Raw genomic sequence first — 26,103 nt, forward strand, 5'->3', positions numbered from 1 at the left:
GGACACAGAAGGCCAGCTAGCAGGCAGAAGCTCTGGAGTTCTTCCCCTTGCTGGGTGTGACCCACGTGGCTCACATTCTGCTTGGAGGGGCCTCAGTCGGCCTTCATGTGGGCGTCAGCAGCACATGAGCAAGGTTGAGAGGGAGTCAGGCCAGAAAAAGCAAGTGCCCAAGTGAGGAAGGCAGCATTGCCAGCCCTCTGGTCTCCCGAGCAAGGTCAGAGGATGCCATGGAGAAAGCTGGGTATTTCTTCCATTCAGCAGGGAGGTTCTACTCCAGGGTTGCAGTGTGCTTCTGAGCTATTTGATTGATAAGAGAGGAGAGCTGGGAGAGGAAAGGGAGAGTAGGCTCAGTCTGAAAGGATGGTGAGTTTAGAAAAGTGGCCTCTGTGAGTGACGTGTGTACTTGCCACAGGGCTGGGCAGCTTGGTGGCAGTGGCTCACCAGCCTTTGTGTGGGCTTGCCCATTTGTGTGGCTGGCCAAGCAATTCAGCAGTGTCCTATATTTTGATGGGTTCCTCAGTCTCTGGGCCATCCCAAGAATAGTGTTTCATTGCAGTGCTTAACTACAGTTTGAGGGGACACTGCCCTCTCCTGAGCCCGTCTCGGCTCCCTCCTCCAGTGGGCTGTTCCTGCTCACCTTGTGTGGAGCCGTGTCCTGGGTCCAGCACAGTGGCAGGGGCAGTGCAGCCAGGGAAACTGCAAGGACTGGCTTTTCTTCTAACGTACAGTGTAAAATAAAAGGGTTCTGAATCCTTGCTGAGCTTATTAGGAGGAGCGTGTGCTTTTATCAACTTAGAGACATTTTTTCTCCAGCATTCAGAGCTGTCTGATTCTTTGGTAGAATCTGGTCTAGGAATTTGTGATGGAGGAGAGGTGGGTCTGGGTGTGAGCTTCCTGGCTAGAGTGAAGCACCAGAGGGAGAGGTGGGTGGCAGGAAGAGGGGGACCGCTGGTGCCCGCCCCCTGCCCCACAGCCTCCCCTGGGGCAAAGACCTTTACCCAGAAGAGACTCTTCTTCCTTTAGGGTAACCTCATCAGCTTTCCCTGAATAGCAGAAGCTATTGAAAAATAAGAATCCTGTCATATGGAGCTTGCTCGCCATATCATTCTGTCATATCTGGCCAAGTTTTGCCTAAAAGACAGGACAATTTAGGTCCTGTGTGGAAGAACTTGATTCACTGGAGCTAGTCTCTTAATGACATAGCCCACCCAGAGCCTCACCAAGGTGGCCAAAGTCTGTGAGCATAGCTGCAAACAGGAAGCCTTCTGCAGAGGTCAGATATGCACCAGCGTGGAGCGGATGCGATTATTATCTACTCCATAGACCAGGGAGTGGGAGCGCAGAGAGGTTGAGTGACTTCCCCTGGCCTGGAAGAGGCAGGAAAGGAATTCAGCCCCCGCTTTCCACCCACAGTCTGGGCTTCACCCTCTCCTCTGCAGAGCACATTCCTTGTTCTCTGGCGTAAGTATTGTCAGTCAAATCCATGTATTCCTTTGTTACTAGCCAACTCTGATCAGAAAAATCACATGGGCTATTCTCTTTAATCCTTACCCAAGGGTAAGTTTATTGATTTGAGAGAGAGAGAGAGAAAGAAACATCGATTGATTGCATCCCATAGGCACCCTGACCAGGGATCGAACTCCCAACCTTTTGGTGTATGAGACAACACTCCAACTAACTGAGCCACCCAGCCAGGGTGTGTGGGCTATTTTCGAGATGTTAGGAACACTTAGCAATTCCAAGAGAACACAGACTTCAGCATATACACATATACAATTTTTTAAAAATATATTTAAGAAAGAATAAGGAATATGTTTTATCTACTTACATATTATTTAAAAAATGGTACATGTCTTTTTAAGATTGGTTTCAATTTTTTTTAATTAAATAATCATAATTCCCAAATCCAGTGAACAACTAGTTAGATAAGTATGTCATTGGGGGTTGGGGAGGTGGGAAGAGAATGGTAAAACCTCATTCCCTAACTGGTATTTCTGGCAGGCAATCACCTTAGACACTGAAGCAGGGGTGAGTTCTGCCAGCACAGAGCTTTGTCTCTTACCCAGCGCCCTGGCCTGGAGTGTCTCTGCACATGGCACGTCTCTTGTCCAGCTCTGTCACCCTCATCTGAGGAGTCGTGAGCTACAAATTGACTCTGCCTGCCAGTGCTGAGACAGGCTCAGTTTTTATATGAACAGGAATTTTTTTTTTATGAAGTTGTATCGATATAAGCAAGAAGTTTCTAAAATCATTACTTGGCGTTGAATAAGCAAAACCGTAGGCTTTTATTTAGTTAGTTATTTATTTTTAAGATTTTATTTATTTTTAGAGAGGGGGAAGAGAGGGAGAAAGAGAGGGAAAGAAATGTCAGTGTGTTGTTACCTCTTGTGCACTCCCTACTAAGGACCTGGCCTGCAACCCAGGCATGTGCCCTGACTGGGAATCAAATTGGCGACCCTTTGGTTCACAGGTCGGCACTCAATCCACTCAAGCCACACCAGCCAGGACTATTTATTTATTTTTTATAAGTTGATGATTTGCTTTTTTTAGATCTTCACCCAAGGATATATTTGTTGATTTTAGAGAGGAAAGGAGGGATAGAGAGAAACATCGATGTGAGAGAGAAACATCAATTGGTTGCCTCCATATGCACCCCTGCCAGGGATTGAACCTATAACTTAGGCAGGTCCCCTGACTGGGGATTGAATCTGCAACCTTTTTGGTGCATGGGATGATGCTCCAACCAACTAGCAACCTGGCCAGGGCAAAACCGTAGTCTTTTAAAATCCATCAAACCGAGCTTGGGTGACAAAGAGTGATAAGTAAGAAGACAGAGAGAGCCTTTGGCGTCAGCCAAAGGAGACTATTTTATATGTTGACATGTTCAGATGTGTTTTCTGGAAGGCCTTTGTTTTTCTCTGTAATAATCACCTGACTTTTGGGTTCCTCCTGTAGCACTTCCCACTTAGCCAGCTTCCCCCAGAGATGCCCTGTCACCAGCCCACAGAGTTGGTAGACACCGTACTCTAGACCAGAGCTCCTGCTTCAGAGGCGACAGAGGAGCTGGATTCAGGTGATGGAGGCACCTGAACCCACCCTAAGGACTCTGCACCCTCAAAATCTTTTATTCAGACCACATGGTTAATTTCAGCTAGTCGTGCTTTGATGCCATCACTTTAAGTGGGAGAGTGTTTGCAATTTAGTCCATATGCATATTTAAGGTCTCTTAGTGGCTCTTGTGTAGAATCATGGAATTTGCACGCTGGATGGGGCCTTGAAGAGCTGTTCGCTCCCTTTTCAGATTGGCCCTCAAATTCCTGGTGGGTCAGAGCACCCTCTCCCTAACGTTTCTGCTACCCAAACAAAGATAAAAGCTCTCATGGTGTTTTCTTACTATTGCAGAATTAATGAAATCCTTTCCAAGCTCTGTAGTTTAATGTTAACCCTTCAGCTTTCTTCTTTCTGCCTGATCTGCATATCCTTGCCTGTTCTCAGTGCTGTTTTGTCATCTAATCTGAGGGACCCATCTAAAGGCCATGTACGTACTTAACAGAGTAGAATGATGCCTGCCACCTTCATGGGTTTTGACTAAGATGCCCCCCTGAACTTGGCAGTGCTCTCTGAGGCAGGGAATGGTGTCCAGGTTGCCCTTCCAGGGCCAGGAAGGATGGGAAGGCATGGTGGCCAGCAGGGTGAGCTGCTTTTGAGACACAGCTTTGTGTGACCCCTGTGTGACCTGGAGTGGGTGCGAGAAACCTGACCTCTGGTACAAGGCTCAACCAGAGGAACAGAACTAGGTGGAAATAGATAGGAAGAGATTTTCTGCAAGAAACTGGCTTATGGGGACAGGTTGGGCCAATCTGAATCTGTAGGAAGGGCAGCTGGAAGTCCCATGGGGTAAAGCTGCCATCCACAGGCAGAATGTGTTTGTCTTCCTCAAGGAAGCCTCAGCTCTGTTTTAAGGCCTTGCAGCTGTTTGGGTCAGGCCCACCTAGATTATCTGGAATAATCTCTCTTACTTAAAGTCAACTGACTGTGGATGTCAATCTCACCTACAAAATACCTTGACAGCAACGCTCAGATCACTGCTGATAGACTACCTGGGAATGGTAGCCTAGCAACACTGGCACAGCAAACTGACCTTCACACCCTCTTTCAGGGAGGGACTATCAATACTCTCTATGGCCAGCTGATGACCCCCAGGATTCAGTGTGCCACTTCTCTCCAGTCTTGATCTTTCTCTTTCCTTCACCACCTGAAGTGACTGATCTGAGCAGCACTACTTTCTTTTCCTCCAGGAAAATTACAAGAATCTAAAGGCTTCTGAAAACCCCTGGAAAGATCTCACATCCCAACAGCACATTTCCAGCAGAGCTTGCAGAGGGGTCTCAGGGCTACTCCTGTACTCTGTGTGCACAGACTGCTGTGGCCATACTCCCTTTTTTCATAGGCCAAATGCCTCAGTTAAGTCTTAATTACGTGCTATTTAATTCTCATAACCTTCAGTAATTTCTCTGTTTATTGACATAGTCTATCAAGCTTGTAAGAATAGCTTTTAAGCCTTCTCCATTAAGGTGTTAGGAGAAAAGTAATTTTAACAAAGAGGATTTTTGTTGTGGTTTTCAAGGATTCACTTAGTTCTGTTTTTTAATTGACAGATGGTTTCTAAGTTTATGAGAATCTCTGTGAAATAAAATATGAGAAGAAAGAGTATAGACTGTCATTATAGGCTATTTCTCTTTCAGTCTTTTTAGAACAAACCTCAGCCCTTCCCTGAAATTCACCAGGTCAGGTGAATAATAAAGAGGTCAAGTGAGACCAAAGAATGATTTAACAATAATTGCATTATGATATACAGTAATGATGCATAGTATTATTACTTACAAAAGCCAACATACAGCATCTACTCTACTCAGGCACTTTATGCTTGTTTGATGCTTATTACAAGAGCACACTTTACAGATGACAAAACTAAGGCACAGAACTCCTAGATGGCTGAACCAAGGTCACAAGTTCATAAGCACTAAGGGATGGGATTTGAACCCAGACTGCCTGGTTCTAGCCTCTAGGCAGTTAAGCATACAGTGAAAGCACTGCATGCTAGACACTTGAGATATCTCAAGTGTCCGGTCCTTTCACAGGTGCTGCTGAGCAGCTGGCAACTCATAGCCATGGACACATGCTTGTGGGTGACTTATTATTATTCTACACATCCCAGGTTCTGAGTGGGTGGCTGTGTGGGGACACCATTCCTGCTGGTGGCAGGCTTCCCTGCCTTTCAAGACCAAGGCCACTGACCTGGCGAGAGGCCTATAAGCATCCCCAAAGTGTCTGAAGCATGTCACCAGCCATTCCTGTGTGTGGAGCTGGGAACACGCCCTTTGTGGACAGAAAGGATCCACCTGCAACGGCAACCTCCATGCCTCCTTCCACATGCCAGGACTTAGGGTTGTGACATTCTGACATATTTCTCCCTGTCTTCCACTTAGAAAATCGGATTTCTCATTATACAGAAGGAACATGTGATTAATGGCAAGCTTCAAGAACCTGCAGTTCTTTGATAATTGCTTTAAAAAAAATGTATAGCCTTCTTCAGAACATAGTTGATACGAGGCAGTTTGGAAAGAATTTCTGGTGCGTCAAGGCAAAAAGGTCATTACCTGCAAGTGTCATACCTGTGTCCTTACATCAGATGTGTGTTTTTCCATTGCCCCTGCAGGAATGCTGAAATACCTCATGGCTGCTGGAGTGCTCTGCATTTTTCTGCCTAATGAAACACAATAAACTCTCTGCTAGGATCCCTAACAAAAACAGAAGGTGCAGAGAGACGGGGAAATGCTTTTACTCATTCAGCTGTCATAGATGCATGTTGGGCAGGCGAGAACATTGCTCCTGTTTTGGGTGATGCTTTTGGTTTTGGGGAAATGGAGTTAGTTCTCAATGAGTCATCTGGGGACCTTGTTAAAGTGCAGGTGCTGATTCTGTGGGTCTGGGTGGGGCTTGAGCTCTGCAGCTCTAACAAGCTCCCAGGTGATGGTGGTGCTTCAGTAACAAGGAGTTAGAGGATTATTCTCACCACTTATGGGAGAGGAACAAGAGAAGCCCACAGAGGAAAAGCTGTGGCCATGAAATCATATGCACAGTAACAATGACGTGTGTACCAGTCACAGTGCATCATTTGCAGCAAGGGGAGAGTGAGATGTCAGACTGGATTCATTGGCCCACACGGAGCAGCTTTTCTTCATCGTCCACTAACCTAGCCATGCTTTGGAAAGTTGCCTCCTGATCCTTGTCTGACAGTGCATAGTGTGGATTAGTGTGGGTTAGTGTGTGGTATCAGACATCCCAAAGGGGGTCTGTGGGGACAGAGTTTGGAGTTGTAGATATTTTCATACTACTAGTATCACAGAGTTAAAAAGAAAGGTAGTGAAGTGCAATGCTTACTGTACCAGTTTCATGTACTGTTGATGTGAAGGCATGATGCTACACATTATCTCTGTGACTTTGTTTAAAAGTTACCTGAGTAGTCAAGTGCTTAATTTCCTCATTTGATACCAGCCTGTGCTAAGCTGCAGAACTGAACTTACCCTGCCTGACGCCGACTTCAGGTTTCCATGGCAAAACTGCGTGTGTTTAGTAAGTGAAAGCTAGAACTTGCAGCTGGTAGTCTTTGCTAAAGAGACTCTGGTCTTTTTATTATTATTAGAGTGAATGCTTGAGCCCCACTAGGAAGTAATCTTTGAAGGGAACCCGACTGTGCATTGAAAAGAACATCAAGTCAATGGCCAGAAGAGGGCTGTTTAATCCTGTTTTGTTAATTAAATGGAAAAAAAGTTTTTTATACACTGTTTTCAGGAGGTCAGGTTTCTCCCTTGCTCACCAAGAGCTGGGATGATGATGCTTGTTTGTGGTAGAGCGGGTATGGAAGTTCTGATCACTTTATTATTTGTTTCCCACAGATGAGCCAATGTAGATACTGTCTGGCATGGTGCCCTGTCCTTGTTAGGGCAGATTCTGTCCTCATGGCCAAGTCCGTAGCCTGTCTGTTCTCCCCTCTAATCTGCTCCCCTTCTCACTCCCTTTCCACCTGCGGCCTCTGCGCTCCTCCCCCGACAGTCAGCAGATGGGCGATGGGCTGTAGCAACTGTCTACCAACCGTCTGCCAATACAGAGGCAGGAAAAATGTTTTCTCCTGAGAGTCTTAAAAAATAAAATAAAGATTCATTTTAAATACACTTTTAAAAAAAGCAAGTAAGCTTTAGGGAATGCTACATGTTGTAGAAGAGGAATAGCAAACTAATTTGTATGCTCTAGGGGGAAAAAATACCTAAAACCCCGCTGTCTTTTGCACTACTGAAGACCTTTATTGTAAGAATTAATGTAATAGATCTCTACTGGTTGTCAGCTGGATGCTACAATTTAAGGTTTTGTGACCATCATTTTTACTCAAGGTCAAATTAAGAACACAGATTCTTGCAAACAGGAGGGATCACGGTGTCTTTCCATTCAGTAGACATTTCACAGACGGCAGACACTAGTGTTGTCTGGAGCTATGAAGATAAATTAGACACACCCTTGCTGAGGTGTCCACCTAATAGGACTAGAAGAAGGAGTGCCCCACGTACTTGTGTCTCCGTGGGCAGGAAAATTCCTGTGTGGAGGAGGGGCTTCAGTGAGATCATCACAACAAGATCTGAGTCTGCTTTACTGTTTGGGTTTTGTCTTGTTCAAAAGGAGGGATGGTGCAGGTGGGTGGGAATGAGCAGATGGATGTTCCCAGTTCCCTGCGCAGAGACTGAGAGGGTCCCCTAGTACAGTATCCGAGACAGAAGGAACGGCAACATATGGGCCAAGGGAATTCACGCTACAAGAAGCTCAGTGACATCTAGAGAGCAGAACGAGGAATAATGTGTGATGCAAACACTCTACCCCCATACAGTGTTTTCTAGTTTGTGGGCTTGGCAACTCTGAATTACCACGTTCCTTTGCCTCTGGCTTGCTCTGTGACCTTTACCAGTGATCTCACTCCCTTCCCAGTCTGATCCTCAGCTAATCCTGCTGTGAAAACGAGGATCTCAACACTGACATAATATGTAGGACTCTGACACACATGTAGGGCTCTCGTGGCGACCAGCAAATAAAAACCGATTTTACAGTTCTTGGTTGATCAAGAAGTGCACTGGCCCTGGTACACCTGTGGCTCCACCAGGCCATGGCACAGGACGCTCACGTCTCTCTTGTCCCTTCTGTGTTCCAGGAATAGAGCTGTGTCCACCCGGAAAACGGTTCATGATCACAATGGTGGCGAGCTTCGTGGCCATGGCGGGGCAGTTCCTCATGCCTGGGCTGGCTGCCCTGTGCCGGGACTGGCAGGTCTTGCAGGCCCTCATCATCTGCCCCTTCCTGCTCATGCTGCTCTACTGGTCGTGAGTATCCTCCCCAAAGGCTCTGTCACCCGACACCTCTGCCTGTGCATCTACAGGCCATGCGCCCCCACCCCCTGGGAGGAGACAGATGAAGCATGTGTCTTGGACCCCACCATCCCCAAACTTCCCCCTAATCCAGCTTGTGTTTTGTGAGGGAATGTTCCTCTCTTTCTTTTTCAATTTCATTTTTTAAATGTCTTATTTTGGGAAACGTTCAAACATTTCCCAAATACACAAAATACGTAGAAGAGTGGAATGAGCCCCCAGTGCCCTTCCCCAGCGCCGATAATGTGGCCTCCATCGGTCTGGTTTCACACTTGCTTGCTCAGTTATTTTGATGTGATTCTCATGAATGGATTTGCAAAGGGAGGATCCTTGTGTTGGGAGGGGAAACAGGGAGACGTTTAAGTGTGGATGGAGTTCACTAGAAGAGAAAGGAATCTTTTACTTAATGGCAAGTTTCTGCCTAAAATATCTGGGTAACAAAAGTAAAGGGAAATAAAAAGTCAGAATATGACATCAAAAATAGTCTCATTACAACTACTTCATACGTTCAAGAACTTAACACAAAAACAAAAATCTGTTCACAGTGCTGACTATTATCACCAAGGTCTTTGGAAGTGACGGCAAGTTTCTTCCTCAAAGCCCTATTGCCTCTAAGACACTCAAAGAGAATCACCCTGTCACTCTCTGCCAGCTCAGTTCAAGGTTTCTCCAGGAACCTCTTTTTCCACCCAAAAGTATCATAAACGTAGGTGGCTTAGCTGTCTCCAGTCACTGTCCAGCTTCAGGCATCTTTTGGAGTCTGTGCCCTCAGACCGCTGCTCGCAGGTCCACTGGTGACCATTGACGTGCCCCCCTGCCCGGGGGAGGGGAAAGAACCAACTGACTTTTTGCTTTCTGGCGCCCTCTGTTTCCAAAGCGGTCTCCCAGAATCCCACACGTGCTGAGAGCCAGTGGGAGTGTCCAGCCTTCCAGCCAATAAGGGCCAATGTCACCTGTGTTTGCCATTGCCCCTCTTCCAGCCACCATGTTCAGCAAGGAGGCAAAGTCTCCAGTCACACATGTGCAGCTTAATCCCCTCCCCTATTTCTGGGGGCATGTGCCCCCACCCCATTACACTCGTTCACTTGGAACCTACCTTACAGTAAGGAGTGTGGGAGTGGGAGGGAACCCACTGACTGTAAAGCTGTAAACAAGCAAGTAGCATTCTTGCAAATAACTAGCACTCGAAGAATATGAAATACAGCAGTGGGATAGAAAGGAGGAACAGGGTGGTCAGGAAATGCCTCTCTGAAGAAGTGACATTCCAGCTGAGACCTAAATGATCAGAAAGAGGAAGTCACACGAAGTTCTTGGCATGGGAACAGCCAGGGCAAAAGCTAGCTTCCATGTGGCTTCTCCTGGAAGAGGAAGCAGGAAGTCACTGTGGTTGGAACATGAGGGAAAAGGTGGGGGGCAAAAGGCAAGCTCAGACACAGATGGATCAGATCACATGGGGCCTGGATCCCAACAGGTTTATTCTAAAAGCATGAAGATACATTGGCGGTTCTGTCTGCTGCGTAGCAAACGGTCGCAGGGTGGGTGAGAGTTGGGGCAGGGTGGGGGTGGGCAGGGTGGTCACTGGCAGAGGTCTGATCCCACGTACATTCTGTAGAGGCTCTGTGAAGGCTTACCAGTGCATCTGCAGTGGCACATGAGAATAAGAGACGCAATAACTCAGGTTTGGACGGTTTGCGGAGATGGAGCTCTGAAGGCCCCTGAAACATGGAGGCCCCCCTAGGAAGTGGAGCGTGAAGTCCTGTCCTGAGAGTAGAGTTGGAAGGGTGACAGAAATGAGATCGCTGGCTAAGGGAGAGCTTTGAAAAGGGAGGTGTTTGATCTTGGGGGGCCACGGGGAATCACTGTGAAGAGCTCAGAGATTTGATCGAAACCACAGCCTGTTTTAACTTACAGGATCTGGTAGTATCCAGGTATGGTGAGGCCAACAAAGCAGGAGACGGCAACATTGAGGAGATAGTTTGTTACTCACTTCCCAAGAGGAGCGTGTACCCTGTCATGGGGGCCACACAGAAGGGGAAAATGCAGGCAGCAGCCTTCACTGTGGTTTCCTCAGGGAAGGAGCAGGTGAAGCAGGGTAAGAAGGCTTAAGATCGGCTAGTTTGGATAATTTCTCTGGCTCCGGAGCACAGGGGCTGTCTTCTAGTTGTCTGGTACCTGGTCCCCGAGTGGCTGGGGCAGGGGAATAGTGGTCAGAGTGTGAGAGCCCCATCGAGGAGGTGGTGGGAGTATGGGGTCTGGATGGGTTGGTTCGTGCTTGAAAAGTGCACTTGCAAGTTAGTTGTTTGCTATATCTAGGAATTGGCTGACCCTGGAAGGGGCACTCCTCCCTCCCAGAAAAAAACAGGAAGTGAAAAGGCATGATTAATGTGTATCCCTGCAGCAGCTACAGGGTTACAGGATGCTCTGAAAGGATATGAATCTGGGGCTGGAAAAGCCAGCCAGAAAGAGGTGGCAGCAGCAGAGGTCTGATGTTCCCTGAGGACTGGAGGGGAGTTTGGGCTGCGGGTGTGGAGAGCACACCTGAATTCAGGTGATAGGAGGACATGATGCCCCAGCAAGTGGGGCTGAGCTGGGAGGCTGACGGCATTGCACGAGCTGCCCAGGGACGCTCCTACCTTTCGGGTCCAGGCAGGACCAGCTGCTGTTTTCCTCCAGCTAAGGGCTGGAGGTAAAGGAAGAGTTTCAGAAGCTGACTGGCCCAAGAGAACAGAAGGATGTGTTTCTTGGATGTTGGTACCTCAGCATGCTTTGCAGAGTCTAATTTAGGCATGTCGTCGTGAAGCACAAGCAGAAAGAGTGTACTTGTGCCTATTCTCTTCCTGAATGTAAGTGCTGTCAGGGGTAGTGGGTGATGCCACTGATGGGTGCCCTGGCCTGAGACCCTGGCAGCCTTTGACCTCAGGACGCTGGGGCCGGATAAAATGCTCACTTCATCATTTTGCCTTGGAATTTGTTATCACTTAAGAAAGAGCAGCAGAACTTCAGTGCTAATCTAGAAGGAAGTCATACTGGCCAGTTCTTTTTCTGGAATAAATGTGGCATTCTTCTGGGTCCCAGAAAACAAATTGAGGGCGGGTGGAGGAGAATACAAGGTGAAGGGAGAATCTAAGAGAAATTCTGATTTGATATGCTGCGAGCTGGCAGGTGATGACGGAATGGGAGAGGGGGCTGATGGGAAGCTGCCTTCTCATTGTACAAATTGTACAAAAGGTGTCCCCGGGTGGCCGCAGCCTGCTCCAGGACACGTGGCTTGGTGACACTCCTCCCTGCCCAGGAGCTCTCATGCAAGACACAGCCTAGGTCCCTGCATTCGGGGGTCCAGGTCCATGTTGTTAGAACATCTAGGAGAACTGTGGGGTGGAAAATCAGGAAGGTAATACCTGAAACTGGTGGAGAGGGCTGCCCACATGGTATCTAGAGAAAGATTTTTTGGTAGAAACAACAGAAAGTAGGAATTCCAAAGGATGATGAAAAAGTTAGTGCCTCTTGCCCAAAATGTTAGTGCTCACCATGACCATACTTAACATGTAAATTAAGGAAGCTGAGTACATGTGATCCTTTGTGAAAACAAATATGTGCACCTCTGCTCTGGACCCAGCACGTGCTGGGGGACAGTTGTGAGGTCCGTTCAGTTAGGTCCCCAGTGAGAGCTCTCATCACAACATGAAAGCATCCACCCTCCTTCAGGCAGTGTTTGCTGGGTGTCGGGGCCAGCGTAAACATGGCAGATGCTGTCTTGCCTCATGGAGCATCTTGGCAAGGCGCTGATGCACTGTACTGGAGGCTGATGTGAACATGTCTAGGGACACACTTTTCCCAAGATGAACTGCAAGGTGCCGTGTGTGAATCTCTATTAACCAAATATTCTTGGGTTAGGTAGGAACAGGTGGTTAGTGGGATTATTCTGGTTTTTAGCAGAGGAAACGAGGACACCAAAAAGCTCCCCAAAACACTCAGAAATGTGGGAGAGTCACTGAAAACTGGTTTTTGAAAGTCAGTGGTTCTCAGAGTGCAACCTCTGTATCAGCATCATCTTCACCACCCAGGAACTTGTTAGAAACACAAGTCAGAGCATCTGGGCATGGGGCCTAGTGGTCCATGGTTTAAGACCCCCACCCCCAGGGGATGTTGATCACTACTCAAGTTCAAGAGGTGCTATCTTTAACCCCTATGCATATACCTGAAACTAATACAAAATAATATTGAATGGAAACTGTAATTGAAAAAATTTAATATTTTATCTTAAATTTCCACTGCTATTTATTATTCTTTTTAAAATTTTTAAAATTTATTTTATTTTTTAATGACAGTTTTTATTCTAAGGGGACATAATAAAAAGATATAAGTCCTCAAAAATAAACTAAAAACAAATTTTAATAAAAGAAGGGGTGTCCTATGCCAGGCCACCCATCATAGAAGAAAAGGGCAGATGCCCTGCATGTGGAAAAGGGACCTGGCACACTTTGAAGAAAGATGTTGTTAAGGAGGCATGAAAAGAGAGCGGAGTCAGCTGTGGAACACATACTTCTGGTAAGAAGAGGTTTCTTGGTTCTGTAGGAAGATGAAATAGATGCCATCCTTGAAGGTCAAGGTGATACCATGCAGGGCCTGGTGTGTAGTTCAGTTCCACTGCAGAGAACAAAGCTCTCTTGATCATCCCAGTCAGCAGAAGTCACAGAAACTCCTGGACTGATGTAAGAAAGCACAAAAATCTCAGCACTGCATTTGCTATTTTATCTGTTGTATGGGAACATAAACCTGTATGCATGTATTTTGGACCCTTAAATCATGGCCCATGACCTTGCTTACCTGTCCTCTGCCCAGGCAGGAGTGGGGCTCCTTTGGGCAGTTGTCACTCTCAATGTGCCCCTCCACCCCTGCAGGGGAGTGTTGAGTGCGGTTTTCCTTCACACACCCCAGGACTGTTAACGAAGGACCTAGGTAGGAAGGAAGTCAGTGTGGATGCGCCCAAGGTGTGCTTTGCATGAGCTGCTTGCTTGGAGAAAGAATAGCAGACATGGAGATGGGCGCAGATGGTGAATTATTAACCACACTTGGTTCAGCTGGAATTTCATTCTGACGAGACAAAAGTGCTGTTGGCAGTCATCATGATTATCTAGCATCTGGAAAAGCAGTTAGAAGAAGATAACGAACCGTATGGGAAATAACGAGGAAATCAGAGAAAGATCAAGCCGTGCTGAGCAGCAGTGGAGAGTAAGTACTAGTATCGATTCCCCAAGTGGAAAGGAAACCTGGAAACAAAGGAAATTAGAGCATGCGGTGCAAGAAAGCAGTAACACAGTTAATGTCCTTAGGGAAAAAGTATGTGCTGAAAGGAATTTTAATTTTTAACAATGTTAAGAAAAAGCCAGAGTAAAACATTTAAACAGCCTCGGGTTAGATAAATATACAGAAAAAAAAATTGTAAACAGTTTTAGTAAGTAAATGGTCCTAAATATCACTGGATCTTCATCAGAAATATTTTGGCCAGAATAACACTAATTTTTAACATTTCTTGAAAGTTTGCTATGTCAGGCTATGTCAGGCTGCTAAGAGCTTTCTGTAACTTAGCACTTTAATCCTCCCATCGGTCCGGTAGGTACTGGACGGCCTCCAGTCTGGATGGAGAAACTGAGGCACAGATAGTTTACAGGGCTGGCCTGTGCCACAACAGTCTGATTGCCGGCAGGCGAGTTCAGAGCCGGAATGGGGACCACCAGCCCTCATTCTGCCTCATTAGCTGTGGTCACATGTGCAGTGGGTGGCGCTGCAGGGCCCCAAGGATGGGACTGAGATGCTGGGTGGAAGGAAGGCCTTGGGCCACCGAGAGCAATGTGTACATGACACAGATCTAAGCTTCTCACTCAACAGGAATGTTCTCTTCCAGTTCCTCCTTTTTATCTAGTCTGTATGGTTAAATATTACAAAAGTGTTTCTGAAAATCATTGGGGTTTCACCACCTTACTTAATGGGGGCTAAATGAAAATTTGAGTAGATGAATTAATTTTCTTCCTGTCATTGTTGAAATGATTTTACAAGACCCTTCAAAATTACATATATATATGGGCCTGGCCAGGTGGGTCAGTTGGTTGGAGTGTTGTCCGGAACACCAAAAGGTTGCAGGTTCTATTCCTGGTCAGGGGCACATAACCTAGATTGTGGGTTCAGTCTTCAGTCAGGTTGTGTACAGGAGGCAACCGATCTTTCTCACATCAATGTTTCTCTCTCTCTCCCTTCCTCTCTTTCTGAAAATCAATAAAACTATTCTTGGGTGAGGATTAAAAAATTGTTTAAATTACATATATATTCATCCCAGCAGTTATCAGCCTTTTTTCTTGCCCACACACTTGAGGGATGCAACAGCTTCCTCCATCAAAAGTGGTTTTATTGCATAGGGGGGCAAAGTACCACCTTATGCCAACTTTGTTTCAGATAAAGGGGGGCTGTGAGGTTCCCACACACCAGGAGGGAAAAAGAATAGAGCTATACCAACAGCTGAGTCACACTGAAAAATGTGTTTCGCAGAGGAAACTGGGAGTGGTGGAGCATAAAAAGCATGTATATAGTCTGTGGGAGCCTGAGGAAATCTGCAGTAATTATTTTTATAGATTATCAGGTAGTTAATTTTGGGAGGCTTATAGGAAACTTGAAGCAAATAAAAACTTTTTCATCAAATTCTCTTGGCCTAAAGATTATCTAGGTGGGGTAATGCTGACCAAAGGCAAAGCATATAAATAAAATGGTGGCCAAAACTTTATTCACAACCATTGAACAAGCAACTAACAGTGAGATACTGTTCTCTAAATTGGTGTTTTGGGATTTGCTGATGGCATGGAATTTTAGGGAGCCCTCAGGCAAGGGATTGCCCAAATTTCAACTTCTGAGTATACAGGGATTACGTAAATTATGTAAAATAATAGGAACCCTGTGGTCAACCAGGCTCCTTCCTGGTAGAAGCAAAGAAAGGCCTGTGCTGCCCCAGAGGGCGTAGCCTCTGCTCTGTAGGGCTGCGTGACCCACCCCAGTGCCACCAACATTCCATTTTGCAACTGCCCCACCCGAGGGAGCTGGGGGAGGGTCACTGAGCCCCGCAGCCAGGCTGACCTCAGGAGCCTGTGAGATAGCAAGCTAGTGTGCTTTGTGGGAGTGGTGGGTTTGGGCTGTTGGCAGCTGGCAGAAGTCAGGTAGATGGCCCATTTGTGACAGGTGGCTAGTGATAGCAGCTAAGCAGTTGCCACTGGCAGCTGGCAAAAATCCAGGTGGATGGATAAAGAGAGGCCAGGGGCCCAGTCCCCATTGCTTGGAATAAGGGACTCTGGCAAAGCACACATCCAGTGTCAAAAGATGTGGGAATCCTGGACTGGAGATCAGAAGGGCCTCACTCAGCTGTTGGGATCCAGTCATAAGCTGTAGCTGTTTCTTGCAGGAGTTGGGAGAGGTGAGCATGGCAAAGGCAAGAGGATGCTTTCCAGAGCCAGGTGTGAGGTCAGAGCAGACCAGCAGGGTCACTGGGATGATGAGTCAGTGAGTGTGCGGCGCCCCTGGGCTCTACTGTCTCCTGCAGAGGAGATCAGATTGGAGCAGGCAGGTCAAGAGAGGCTGGGTCCAAGGGAGAGGATTGACTGGACTCCTTAAATAAGCTGCTAATACAGAGGCACCAATAAAATTCCGTTTAGAAGAAGCAGTGACATAAGACCTTTCTTTGTTCCTTCTGCCCACTCACCTCCTCAAATTGTTTTTCAACACTACATTTTGTTTATCATTTGCAAAAATGCCAGATTAATCACTCCTATGGCGTTACCTTTTGAATGCCCCATGCACTCTATACTTTCTGAGGCCTGGTAATTGTACATGGAAAAAAACAAAAGGAAACAGAGCCCAAGGAGAGAGAAAGTGGAAAAAACTAACCCAGCTACAGAATATTTCCTGGTGAATTCCTAGTATTCATCTGGTTACAGTGTTTACTGAGGGACATTTTAAATTTATCCCAATTCTTACACATTCAGACTTGCTTAGTCTAAAAGGCTAGCTCCAAACACATTTTAGACACTGACCTCATTCTGCCTGGCCAAAACTTAAAGCATCAATAGAATGTTTGTTCAAAGCATTGCCATGATCAGCATCTTTTTTACCTTCCAGAAAGAGGAAAGAGTTACCATTAGCCCCTTGAAATCAATCTCAAGAGAGAATGTTGGAGCTGAGTGAGGCCTTGGTGTCATTCCACCATCCCACCCCCCGCTGTCACCCATTCTACAGATGTGGGGAAACTGGGGCCTAAAGTGTTAGATGATGTGCCCACAGTAACAAAATTGGTACATAAGCCCAGGACTCCTGATATATTTCCTCCATAATTTTTCTGTAGTAAAACAATTACGGAGCCTTTTATATATTTTATTTTGAAAAACAGCAGGGACAAAGATCTGAGTTTATATGGGGTGGCCATTTACATTGAAGAATTCCTATTTTACAAAGAGATTTGCCAGAAGGGGTCCTAACAGCCAAGTTCTATTTGATTTCATGATACTCATCTCATCTCCCTAAATTACCAAGTTTAACTGAAATCATGAATTTGACTTCTTTTTATCCTCACCCCTGAGGACATGCTTATTGATTTTAGAGCGAGGAGAAGGGAGGAAGAGAGAGACAGAGAGAAACATCAATGCAGGAGAGAAATATCGATCGATTGCCTCTTGTACATGCCCTGACCAGGGAACGAACCCACAACCCAGGCATGTGCCCTGACTGGAAATCGAACCCACGACCTCTCGGTTTACAGAATGAAACTCTAACTAACTGCGCCAAACCAGTCAGGGCTGAACTTGACATATTTTAAAGAGTTAATTCATATCCATCTGCTATCCCATGACCTGCACCTACTTATCTTATTTTTTATATACCAAAAAGAACTAAACTTTTTTTAAAAATTCAAGTGAAAGCTTATACTGGAACCAAGACTATATTTTTATAAGAGCTTTGAAACAGAAACTTAAGATAGTCTCCCAACTGGTATTGATATTTAATTCAATTGTAGACTTTGACTTAATTCTATCTGGAGAATCTTTTCAGAATTTCATGTTCACTGTGATATCCATGTTCGTCGGTAGAAGCCAAAAATTTCAATACGTAGAATTGCCTCTTTAAATGAAAAGCACTCTTCATAGTCTAAGACTATTCATATACATGTTCAGGGAAACTTCATCTCTACAAAGCCTTTCATAGTTCTTGTCCCCATATCTGCACTGTGTTCTTTCTTCTACACTGGGTAACCTGTTTGATAGGAGCTGTTAACTGCAAGGTACTTTATTAATCTACATGTTTTTTTCTACTGGCAGGTTGAGCATGCTCAGTACACATTTATTCCATGAATGATGTAATGTTGCATCAAAATGTGAAGGCATACCTGTCTGAAACTAAGTATTTCAGAAAAACAAATGACTTGAAGATAAAATTAATGGAGTATTAGCAGTTAATCTTATTTCCTTTATATATTTTAAGGAGGATATTCATGCTTTTAATGTATCACCAAGCTGGCATTTTATCAAAAGAGGTGTTAAATGAATTAGGAAGAAGGCAGCCTAGATAGTATACTCGTCTGTGTCGGATTCTCCAATTAGGTAGAAGGATTGCTTGGTTTTATTCTTAAATGTCAAGGGAAAATATCACCTTCATAGTATTATGAAAGGATCAAGTATTGAGTTTCAATTACTGATTCTATGGAGTTAGAGGTTATAGGGACTAAGATGTAAAACAGATCCATGAGTGTAAATCAGGTGGGCTTGAAACACTGCCAAATAATAGAAAAGGCAGGAGTGCAGGCAAAGAGGGGAAAATGTCTAAGAAGGAACAGTTATTATGAAACCATAAGGTGTTGTGGTCTAAAAGGCAGATGGCAATCAGGGTGCTGAAGAGGAGGAGCAGATAGGTTCTCATTTCAGTTGCACAATGTCAGTCAGCTTTTGGGAACAACCATCTAGTGGCATCACTTAGGAAAACAGAAAACTTTTCTGTCTTGATATTGTAACATCATTTACGAGATGCCATTGGGAAGATGCTTCCATGTAAATAAATTTTAACTCTTTAAAAATTAACACTTTATTGTAGCTACCTGGTAGGTATCTTTCTCAGATATATTTTTCTGCTTTTTGAACAGTACTATAAACATAGAGTCATGTGGAGAAAATTACACTGGTCTAGGGGTCTGAAGACCAAGTTCCAGGTCTGATCCTGCCAGTGAGGGCATTGTTGGGGTTCAGTTCCTCTGACATGCCCTGTAGGGCTGGACACATTGGAAATCAGAGACCCCCTCTGACTCTGGAGTCCAGTTTTGTAACTTTTCTTGATGAGCAAGTTGAGGGTTTTCATTAGGGCACCAGGTGTGTCTCTGTTAGAGTAGTGTGAACCTTCAAAGGGGGTTCATGGTTTTGTGGAAGTCCTTCACCTTCCTGATGGTGGCTGGAACACCTGTGCTTTCTCATGCTGTCTTCCCCGAGTCAATGTGCCTCTTTCTGCTGGCAACACTTCCCCCATCCCTGTCTGTGGCCTGGGGCTTTCTAACCTAAAAATTCATATGTCAGAGGGAGAACCTTAAGGTCCTTCTCTGAAGAAAGTCCATGATTTCAATGGTTGGCTTCTGTAACCTCCGTAGCATTTAGTCAGAAGCCTTTGTCACTTAATTTCTAGTTCTTGGCCTGTTATAGAATAATTGAGTTTATATGGGAACATGGGAAGTGACCTATGGGTAGATCCATGTGGTAATTTTAAGTTCGAAGAACATGCGGAAAAATCATGTTGCTCAGGTTGCATCGATATCCTCAGCTCACCAGTGGGAAATTAGTGTGGGTTATATCCAGAAAGAACCACTGTGCACAACACATAGGGGCAACAGTTTCTAGACCAGCAGATGGGCAAATTGTGGCATTCTGGAAGGAGGGGAAATTTTGAGAGCAAAACTGACATCTTTTACTGAAAGCAGGGGCACTGGATATTGCAAAGGAAGCATGAGATATACAGGTGCATGAATGCTCAGAGTGTGATTGGAAGGGTCCGCACCCACTGTGGAGGGGTCAGCCCCTCCCGGGCAAGAGGGCAGTGCTGAGGGACCGGGGTTGAGACAAAAAGTCAAAGAGGGCTTTTGTCTTCTCTGGAATATTTTAATTTTTAAGTAGAGAATGGATATATGTATGATTTGCTTAATTAAAATTTCATTTCCAAAAAACTACTCACCGTAATAAGTGAATACGGCAAAGTAACAGAATACAAAGTCAATATTCAGAAATCGATAGCATTCTTATACTCCAACAATAAAGTATCAGAAAGAGAAAGTCAGGGAAAAAATCCCATGTACTATAGCAACAAGAAAAATAAAGTACCTAGGAATAAATTTAACTAACACACTCAGAAAACTATAGAACACTGAGTAAAGAAATTGAGGAAGATATAAATAAGTGGAAACATATACCATGTTCATGGATTGGAAGAATTAACATCATTAAAATATGCATACTACCCAAAGCAATCTATAGATTCAACACAATTCCTAGTAAAATACCAATGGCATATTTCACAGATCTAGAACAAATATTCCAGAAATTTATATGGAACCAAAAAAAAGACCACAAATAACCTCAGAAATCCTAAGAAAGAAGAATAAAGTTGGAGGGATCACAATACCTGATACTAAACAACACTACAAGGGCACTGTAATCAAAATAGTCTGATACTCGCATAAGGAGAGACACATAGATCAATGGAACAGAATAGAGAGCCCAGAAATAAATCCATGTCTCTATGGTCAATTAATATTCAACGAAGGGGCCAGGAGTATACAATGGAGTAAAAACAGCCTCTTCAAGACGTGGTTTGGGGAGAACTGGACTAGTACATGCAAAAAAATGAAACTAGACCATCAACTTACACCATACACCAGAATAAATTCAAAATGGATAAAAGACTTAAATGTAAGTCATGATACCATAACAGTCCTAGCAGAAAACATAGGCAGTAAAATTTCAGATATCCCACATAGCAATATTTTTGCCAATATATCTCCTAGGGCAAGGGAAAAAAGGAAAAAATAAGCAAATGGAACTACATCAAATTAAAATTTTCTGCACAGCTAAAGAAACCATCATCAAAATGAAAAGGAAACTAACTGTATGGGAGAACATATTTGCCAATGATATGCTGGACAAGAGTTAAGTCTCCAAAACATATAAGGAATTCATATGACTCAACACCAGGAAGACAAACACAATTAATAAATGGGCAAAGGACCTGAACAGACATTTCCCCAAGGAGGACATACACAGGGCCCATAGGCATATGAAAAGATGCTGAACATCACTAGCCATCAGAGAGATGCAAATTAAAACCACAGTGACATATTACCTCACACTTATCACAATGGCCATCATTAATAAATCAGCAAACAAGTGCTGGCAAGGATGAAAAGGGAACCCTAGTGCACTGTTGGTGTGAATGCAGACTGATTCAGCCACTGTGGAAAACAGCATGGAATTTCCTCAGAAAATTAAAAATGGAACTGCCTTATGACCTAGTGATTCCATTGCTGGGAATATAAGAATCCTGAAACACTGATTCAAAAGAACTTACGCAGCCCTGTGTTCATAGCACTAGCGCCGTTTGCAGTAGCTAAGTGTTGGAGACAGCCCAAGTGCCCATTAGTAGATGAGGGGACTAAAAAACTGTGGTACATTTACACAAGGGAATGCTACAGAGCAGAAAGAAAGAAGGGAGTCCTTACCTTTTGCAATAGCATGGATGGAACTGTATACTATTAAGCTAAGTGAAATAAGCCAGTTGGTGAAAGACAAATATCATATGACCTCACTTATAACTGGAATCTAATGAACAAAATAAACTAACGAGAAAAACAGAATCAGGGACATGAAAACACGGAACAGACTGACAGCTGTAAGGAGGGGAGGAGGGAGAGGGGAATGGTGGATGGAAGGAGAAAGGATTAGTGAAAGAACATGTATGAATCACTGATGGACATGGACAACAGGGAGGGGATTGACTGTGGGCAAGAGAGGTGGGCTGGGTGGAGGGGGGCAAAAGGATAAAAAAAGAAATTGGGACAACTATAATAGAATAAGCTATATTAATTCATTAATATCCTAGCTAAAGACTGTGACTCCAGTTCCCTCAGCTGTAACTCTTTGCCAATGATAATGTCACCTCTGACCGTGGCTGGGACGACCTCAGGGAAGCCAGGTAGGGATCCCGCACAGCCCCACAGCCAGTCACCACTTGGCAGGCGCTGTATGCAGTTGCCCCATGCATAGCTCTCCCATCGCCTATTGGAAGTACTGACCTGTCAAACTCTCATCATGGTCTCTGGCTTCTCAGATCAGGTCGTCAATATTTCTGCAGTTAAATGTCTGTGCTACACAAGCGCAGGCCAGTTCTGTTTTCACTGCCAAGTGAGTTAAATGAAAAGGATTTTGTATTTCGGAAGCTTTTGGATTCTGGAATTGTGCCTAGGGACCCTGGACCTTCCTACCATCCTGAGCGTGTTCCTGAGAAGGCCTCCAGATTGACCTGTGATTGGCCTTGGGGCAAGAGGGCCATCAGCAGAAGAGATGAGGCTTCTGCCCTTATTCTGACACTCACTTCTTGAAGGGCTTTCAGATTAAGCAGGACAAGTAGAGGCTTTTAGTTTTGCCTACATCCTCTTCACAGAAGCCTTGGGATTCATTGAACCAACAGCTTAGAGCAATCACAGCCTGCAAATCTCAACTCAGGCTGTCTACATTCAAATCCAGCTCTGCCACTTCATTAGCTATGTTATCTGGGCAATGAACTTGGACTTTCTTTGCAGTTTTCCCATCTGTAAAAGAGGCATAATAATAATACTACTGCATAATGAGCATGAAAAAATTAAATACTTCCAGCTTTTGAAACTGCCTTTTCGACCATTTGATTCCTGGACTACTTCCTTTTTCCATCACCACAGCTGCTTCTAGCAGCCCCTACAAAGCTATCTCCCAGAGAAGCCACTATAGCTCTTACACCTTCTTATCCTTTTGTCATTGCAGAAGTCATCCTCAGGGCCACTTTCTCACCATCCACATGTGAGCATGCACCAGGCAGGTATGGCCTTCAGCTGCCTACCATGCTCTTTTATTTGTGTTGAAAATGATCAGTTTTTCTGAGGTTCAGCTCTGTTCCTCTCACATCCTGGGCCATTGGCTGGATTTTTCATTTGCATGCTGTTATTACTTGTCAGGAGGGATTTCATTGAATTTTCATAACGTGGCCACACTGCACATTGTCAAAACTAAAATAGTCACCTCTGGGCTCTCTCATAGGCTAACAGTTCAATTAGTTCTTTATGACTTTGTAGCAAATTTAAATACACAGGGGTGGAGCATCATGAAAACTTCAACATTCCATACATATGCTTTGAGCTTCTGGCATTCTGGGACACATAAGGAAGCATCGTTCAACAGTACCTCCCAAACTTCAGTCATCTGAGTACCATGTAGGCATGTGAGATTTGTTTCTATGTCCACTGAAGGGAAGGACGTGGCCTCCTGAGTCAGACTGCCTGGGTTCAAATCCAGCTCTGCCATTTAACAGCCTTGGAATCTGGACTGTGGCCTTAAACTTTCCGTGGCTGAGTTTTCCCATCTCTGAAATGGGGAGAATATTACTACCCTATAAAAAGCTTGAGAGAGTCTAACCCACGGGAGACATGTAGAAGAGTGCCTGATGATTGTAAATCCAGTTGTGGGAAGAGAGCTTGCAGTGCAGTCTGCCACTGGAGATGGGGATGTGTGGCTAATGGGAATCACCCATTATCTTGTGCCCAGATCTCCTAGGAGAGCCCTGCTTCTCCACTTCAGTTCATTCCAGTCAGACGGCTGCTGCTCATTAGACTCCATACTGTACAGCATCCTCGGCTGCCAGGGCCCTGTCTCTCCCTCCTCGTCTCCTCTCATGAATAGCATCTGGTTTTACCAGCTTGCAGCTCCGCAAGCATAACATGCCATTTCATGGGCCTCTGCCTCTTCTCGGGGCCCTCTTTTCACACACACCCTGCGGCATGCTATGTGTGACCAGCATCTGCTCATTCCCCACACAGCCCAAGCATGTATCACCTCCTCAGAGGCTTCCCTGGCCCCCCTATTCCACCCACCCCAGGACCGCCCACTCTCTTCTTTTGGCCCCATTATGTCCCATTCTCTGTGGACTTCTATCCGAATCACTTGAGGTGAAGGAGAGGAAGATTACTTTTATTCACAGAGATCACCTTCTACAGCTGTCTTATGTTCCTTGAGATCAGGGATGTATTTGTAATGATAATGCTCAGTACAAATTAGGAAAAAAAAAAACAATAATTCGATGAGCAAACGAATGTTTGAGCTCTAAAAAAGAGGCCACACCCACTTCTAGAGCCCTAAGATCACGCTGTGCGTTTGTGAATGGTGCCCCCTTGAAAGCTTTTCTATAGGCTTTGCAATTCTCAGAGGTTCTGTAAGAAGAAACTTGTTCACTCTCATTTTTCATAAGGATGTTTATTATTTTTATCACATTTATGCAAACTCTGTTGTCTTTAGGCACAACTTGGAGGTAAAAAAATGAGTGGTAAGGGTGACAGGCCACCCAGGAGCAGGGCAGCGTCCCGAGGCCTGCAAGCCCAAGTGCGTCTGGACTGCACAGGAGGCCTTCCCCGTGGGACTCTGGCCTCTGGCTGTGGTCTCGAAACCTGGGAAAAGGAGACTCTTTTCCTAAAGGACAAGGGCTTTGTGGGTCCAGATACGAGGCCGTCCTTGCTGAGATCTAATACCCGGACTGGTGGGATTTCAATAACAAAAATACCTGCCTTTTATCCATCATACGGGGCTTTACTTCGAAGACAAAATTATGACAAGTACACATGGCTTTGTATTTTCCTGGATCTCCCACTCCCCATTCAGGGATCAAAACTATTCCTGGTGAGCACCTCACTGTGTTTCTCCCCACCCAGCCCCCACCTTGTTGGAAAGCTATAGGTTAAATCGAAGAAGAGGACTTCAGCTTGCTGGGGACATGAAAACCTGATGTCCTCTTGCGGATGATGTTCCTTTGTTATTTACTCCCCCGGTGCCTGTGGCTCGGGGCACCCGGGATCACGCCCTCTCACCCTGCCCCCTGCCCTGCACCCCCCCACCTCGCCCGAGGGTGGAGGCGGAGCTGCGGGTCCCACCCTGCTGCCTCCTGTGCTCTGTTCTGTTCTTCACCTGCATTGCATTCTTTTATGGTCTTGACTTTCAAAATTCATTTCATGCTGTAGAGTTAGTTCCATAAACATTTGATATGTTATTTTAAATTATTTTTAAAGGACTCAAAATGTTCACATTTCGTATACCATATTTTATACTTCAGAGACCACCTGCAGAATAACTTTGAGCTGTCAGCTTAAAATATTCACTGGTTTTCTGAGGGACCTTTTAAAAAGGTTCTCCTAAAGTGGCAAAGTATATTTGAACTACTCCTAAATGTGTCTTGGTGAAGAAGGCAGCCGTTCGCAATGTGGCCGCACATGCCACCCACACTGCACAGCGTGCCGTGGTGCTAGTGGCTCCCTGGTCCCACACACAGGCCATGGCAGGAGTAGCCAGCAAGGTTCTGCGCTGCCAAAAGAAGAATTAAAATTAATGATCTGTGTGTCCATGTCAAGAAATTAGCATATAACACTAAACCCAAATAGATCAGAAAGATGGAAATAATATAGCTGAACAATATGGAGGTTGGCATTTGTCTTAGGTTATTTCATGATACAGAAAAGATCTGATAAAAATGTGTTAATATCTATATTAACATCTATATTGATGTCTGTTATAATATATTCCGAGTGTTTCTCTTTGCTTGAATTGTAGTACTCAAAATTAATTTGTAAAAACTACAGGCCAATAAAACAAACATTAACTTTGTTTTTTGGGGGTTTTTTTTTTTAATGAATGCCTACAATTTGTGATACATGCTTTAGTGGCGTTGCAATTGGAGTTCCAGGTGAAAGACATGAGACTTTCTGATCCTGCCTTCAGGCTTGGACAGAGCCTCCGCTGGGCTGGCACACAGCCCTCCATGCAGCTGTGCAGGAGGGTGGCTCTTTCACCCTTCAGGAAGTGCCCCAGGTCTCCAGCATGAATTACCATTCGGATCAGATCATCCCAAATGTACCCCCAAATTCAGTGGGAATCTGCCCAGCTGTTTCTGCAAAATGCAGTCACAAGCAAGAAGAAACTTGATTTTTGTTCAATCAGGTAAAAGAGAGAGCAGTTGTTAGATATTATTAGTGATGTGACTTTCAAATAAAAATTGTCCACTGATAACTTTTTCCAGCCTCTCCTGAGACACTACTCAGTTTGCAGGGCAGGTGTTGGGCGGCTACAGTGAAAACTTATTGGTGCCAATCATGACTCCTGATACTATGTAACTGAAGTAAAACAGAGTGATGGCTGAAGCACTAGGTGGGCATAGGCAACTAAGATCATTCTTAACTTTTATTTCCAATATTTACTTCTCCCAATCAGGGGTGCCACCCATTTTATAATGAAATTCTAAAGGAACACAGCCACTCCCATCCCTGTGCATGTTGTCTGGC

General features: G+C 44.9%; 1 protein-coding gene across 2 annotated transcripts in view; it reads left to right on the top strand.

Moving 5' to 3' along the window:
* Nucleotides 1–26,103, top strand: part of SLC22A23 (solute carrier family 22 member 23) — a 176,315-nt gene that overhangs the window by 116,007 nt on the left and 34,205 nt on the right. For both annotated transcript variants that reach the window (XM_054591959.1, XM_054591960.1), the window contains exon 4: nucleotides 8,258–8,426. In XM_054591959.1, coding sequence (XP_054447934.1) covers nucleotides 8,258–8,426 — 169 coding nt within the window. The remainder of the gene's footprint in view (nucleotides 1–8,257; nucleotides 8,427–26,103) is intronic.

The sequence above is a fragment of the Pteronotus mesoamericanus genome, unplaced genomic scaffold (genome assembly GCF_021234165.1).
Source record: "Pteronotus mesoamericanus isolate MK-2021 breed Mesoamerican mustached bat unplaced genomic scaffold, CSHL_Meso_final scaffold_31, whole genome shotgun sequence".
NCBI lineage: Eukaryota > Metazoa > Chordata > Mammalia > Chiroptera > Mormoopidae > Pteronotus > Pteronotus mesoamericanus.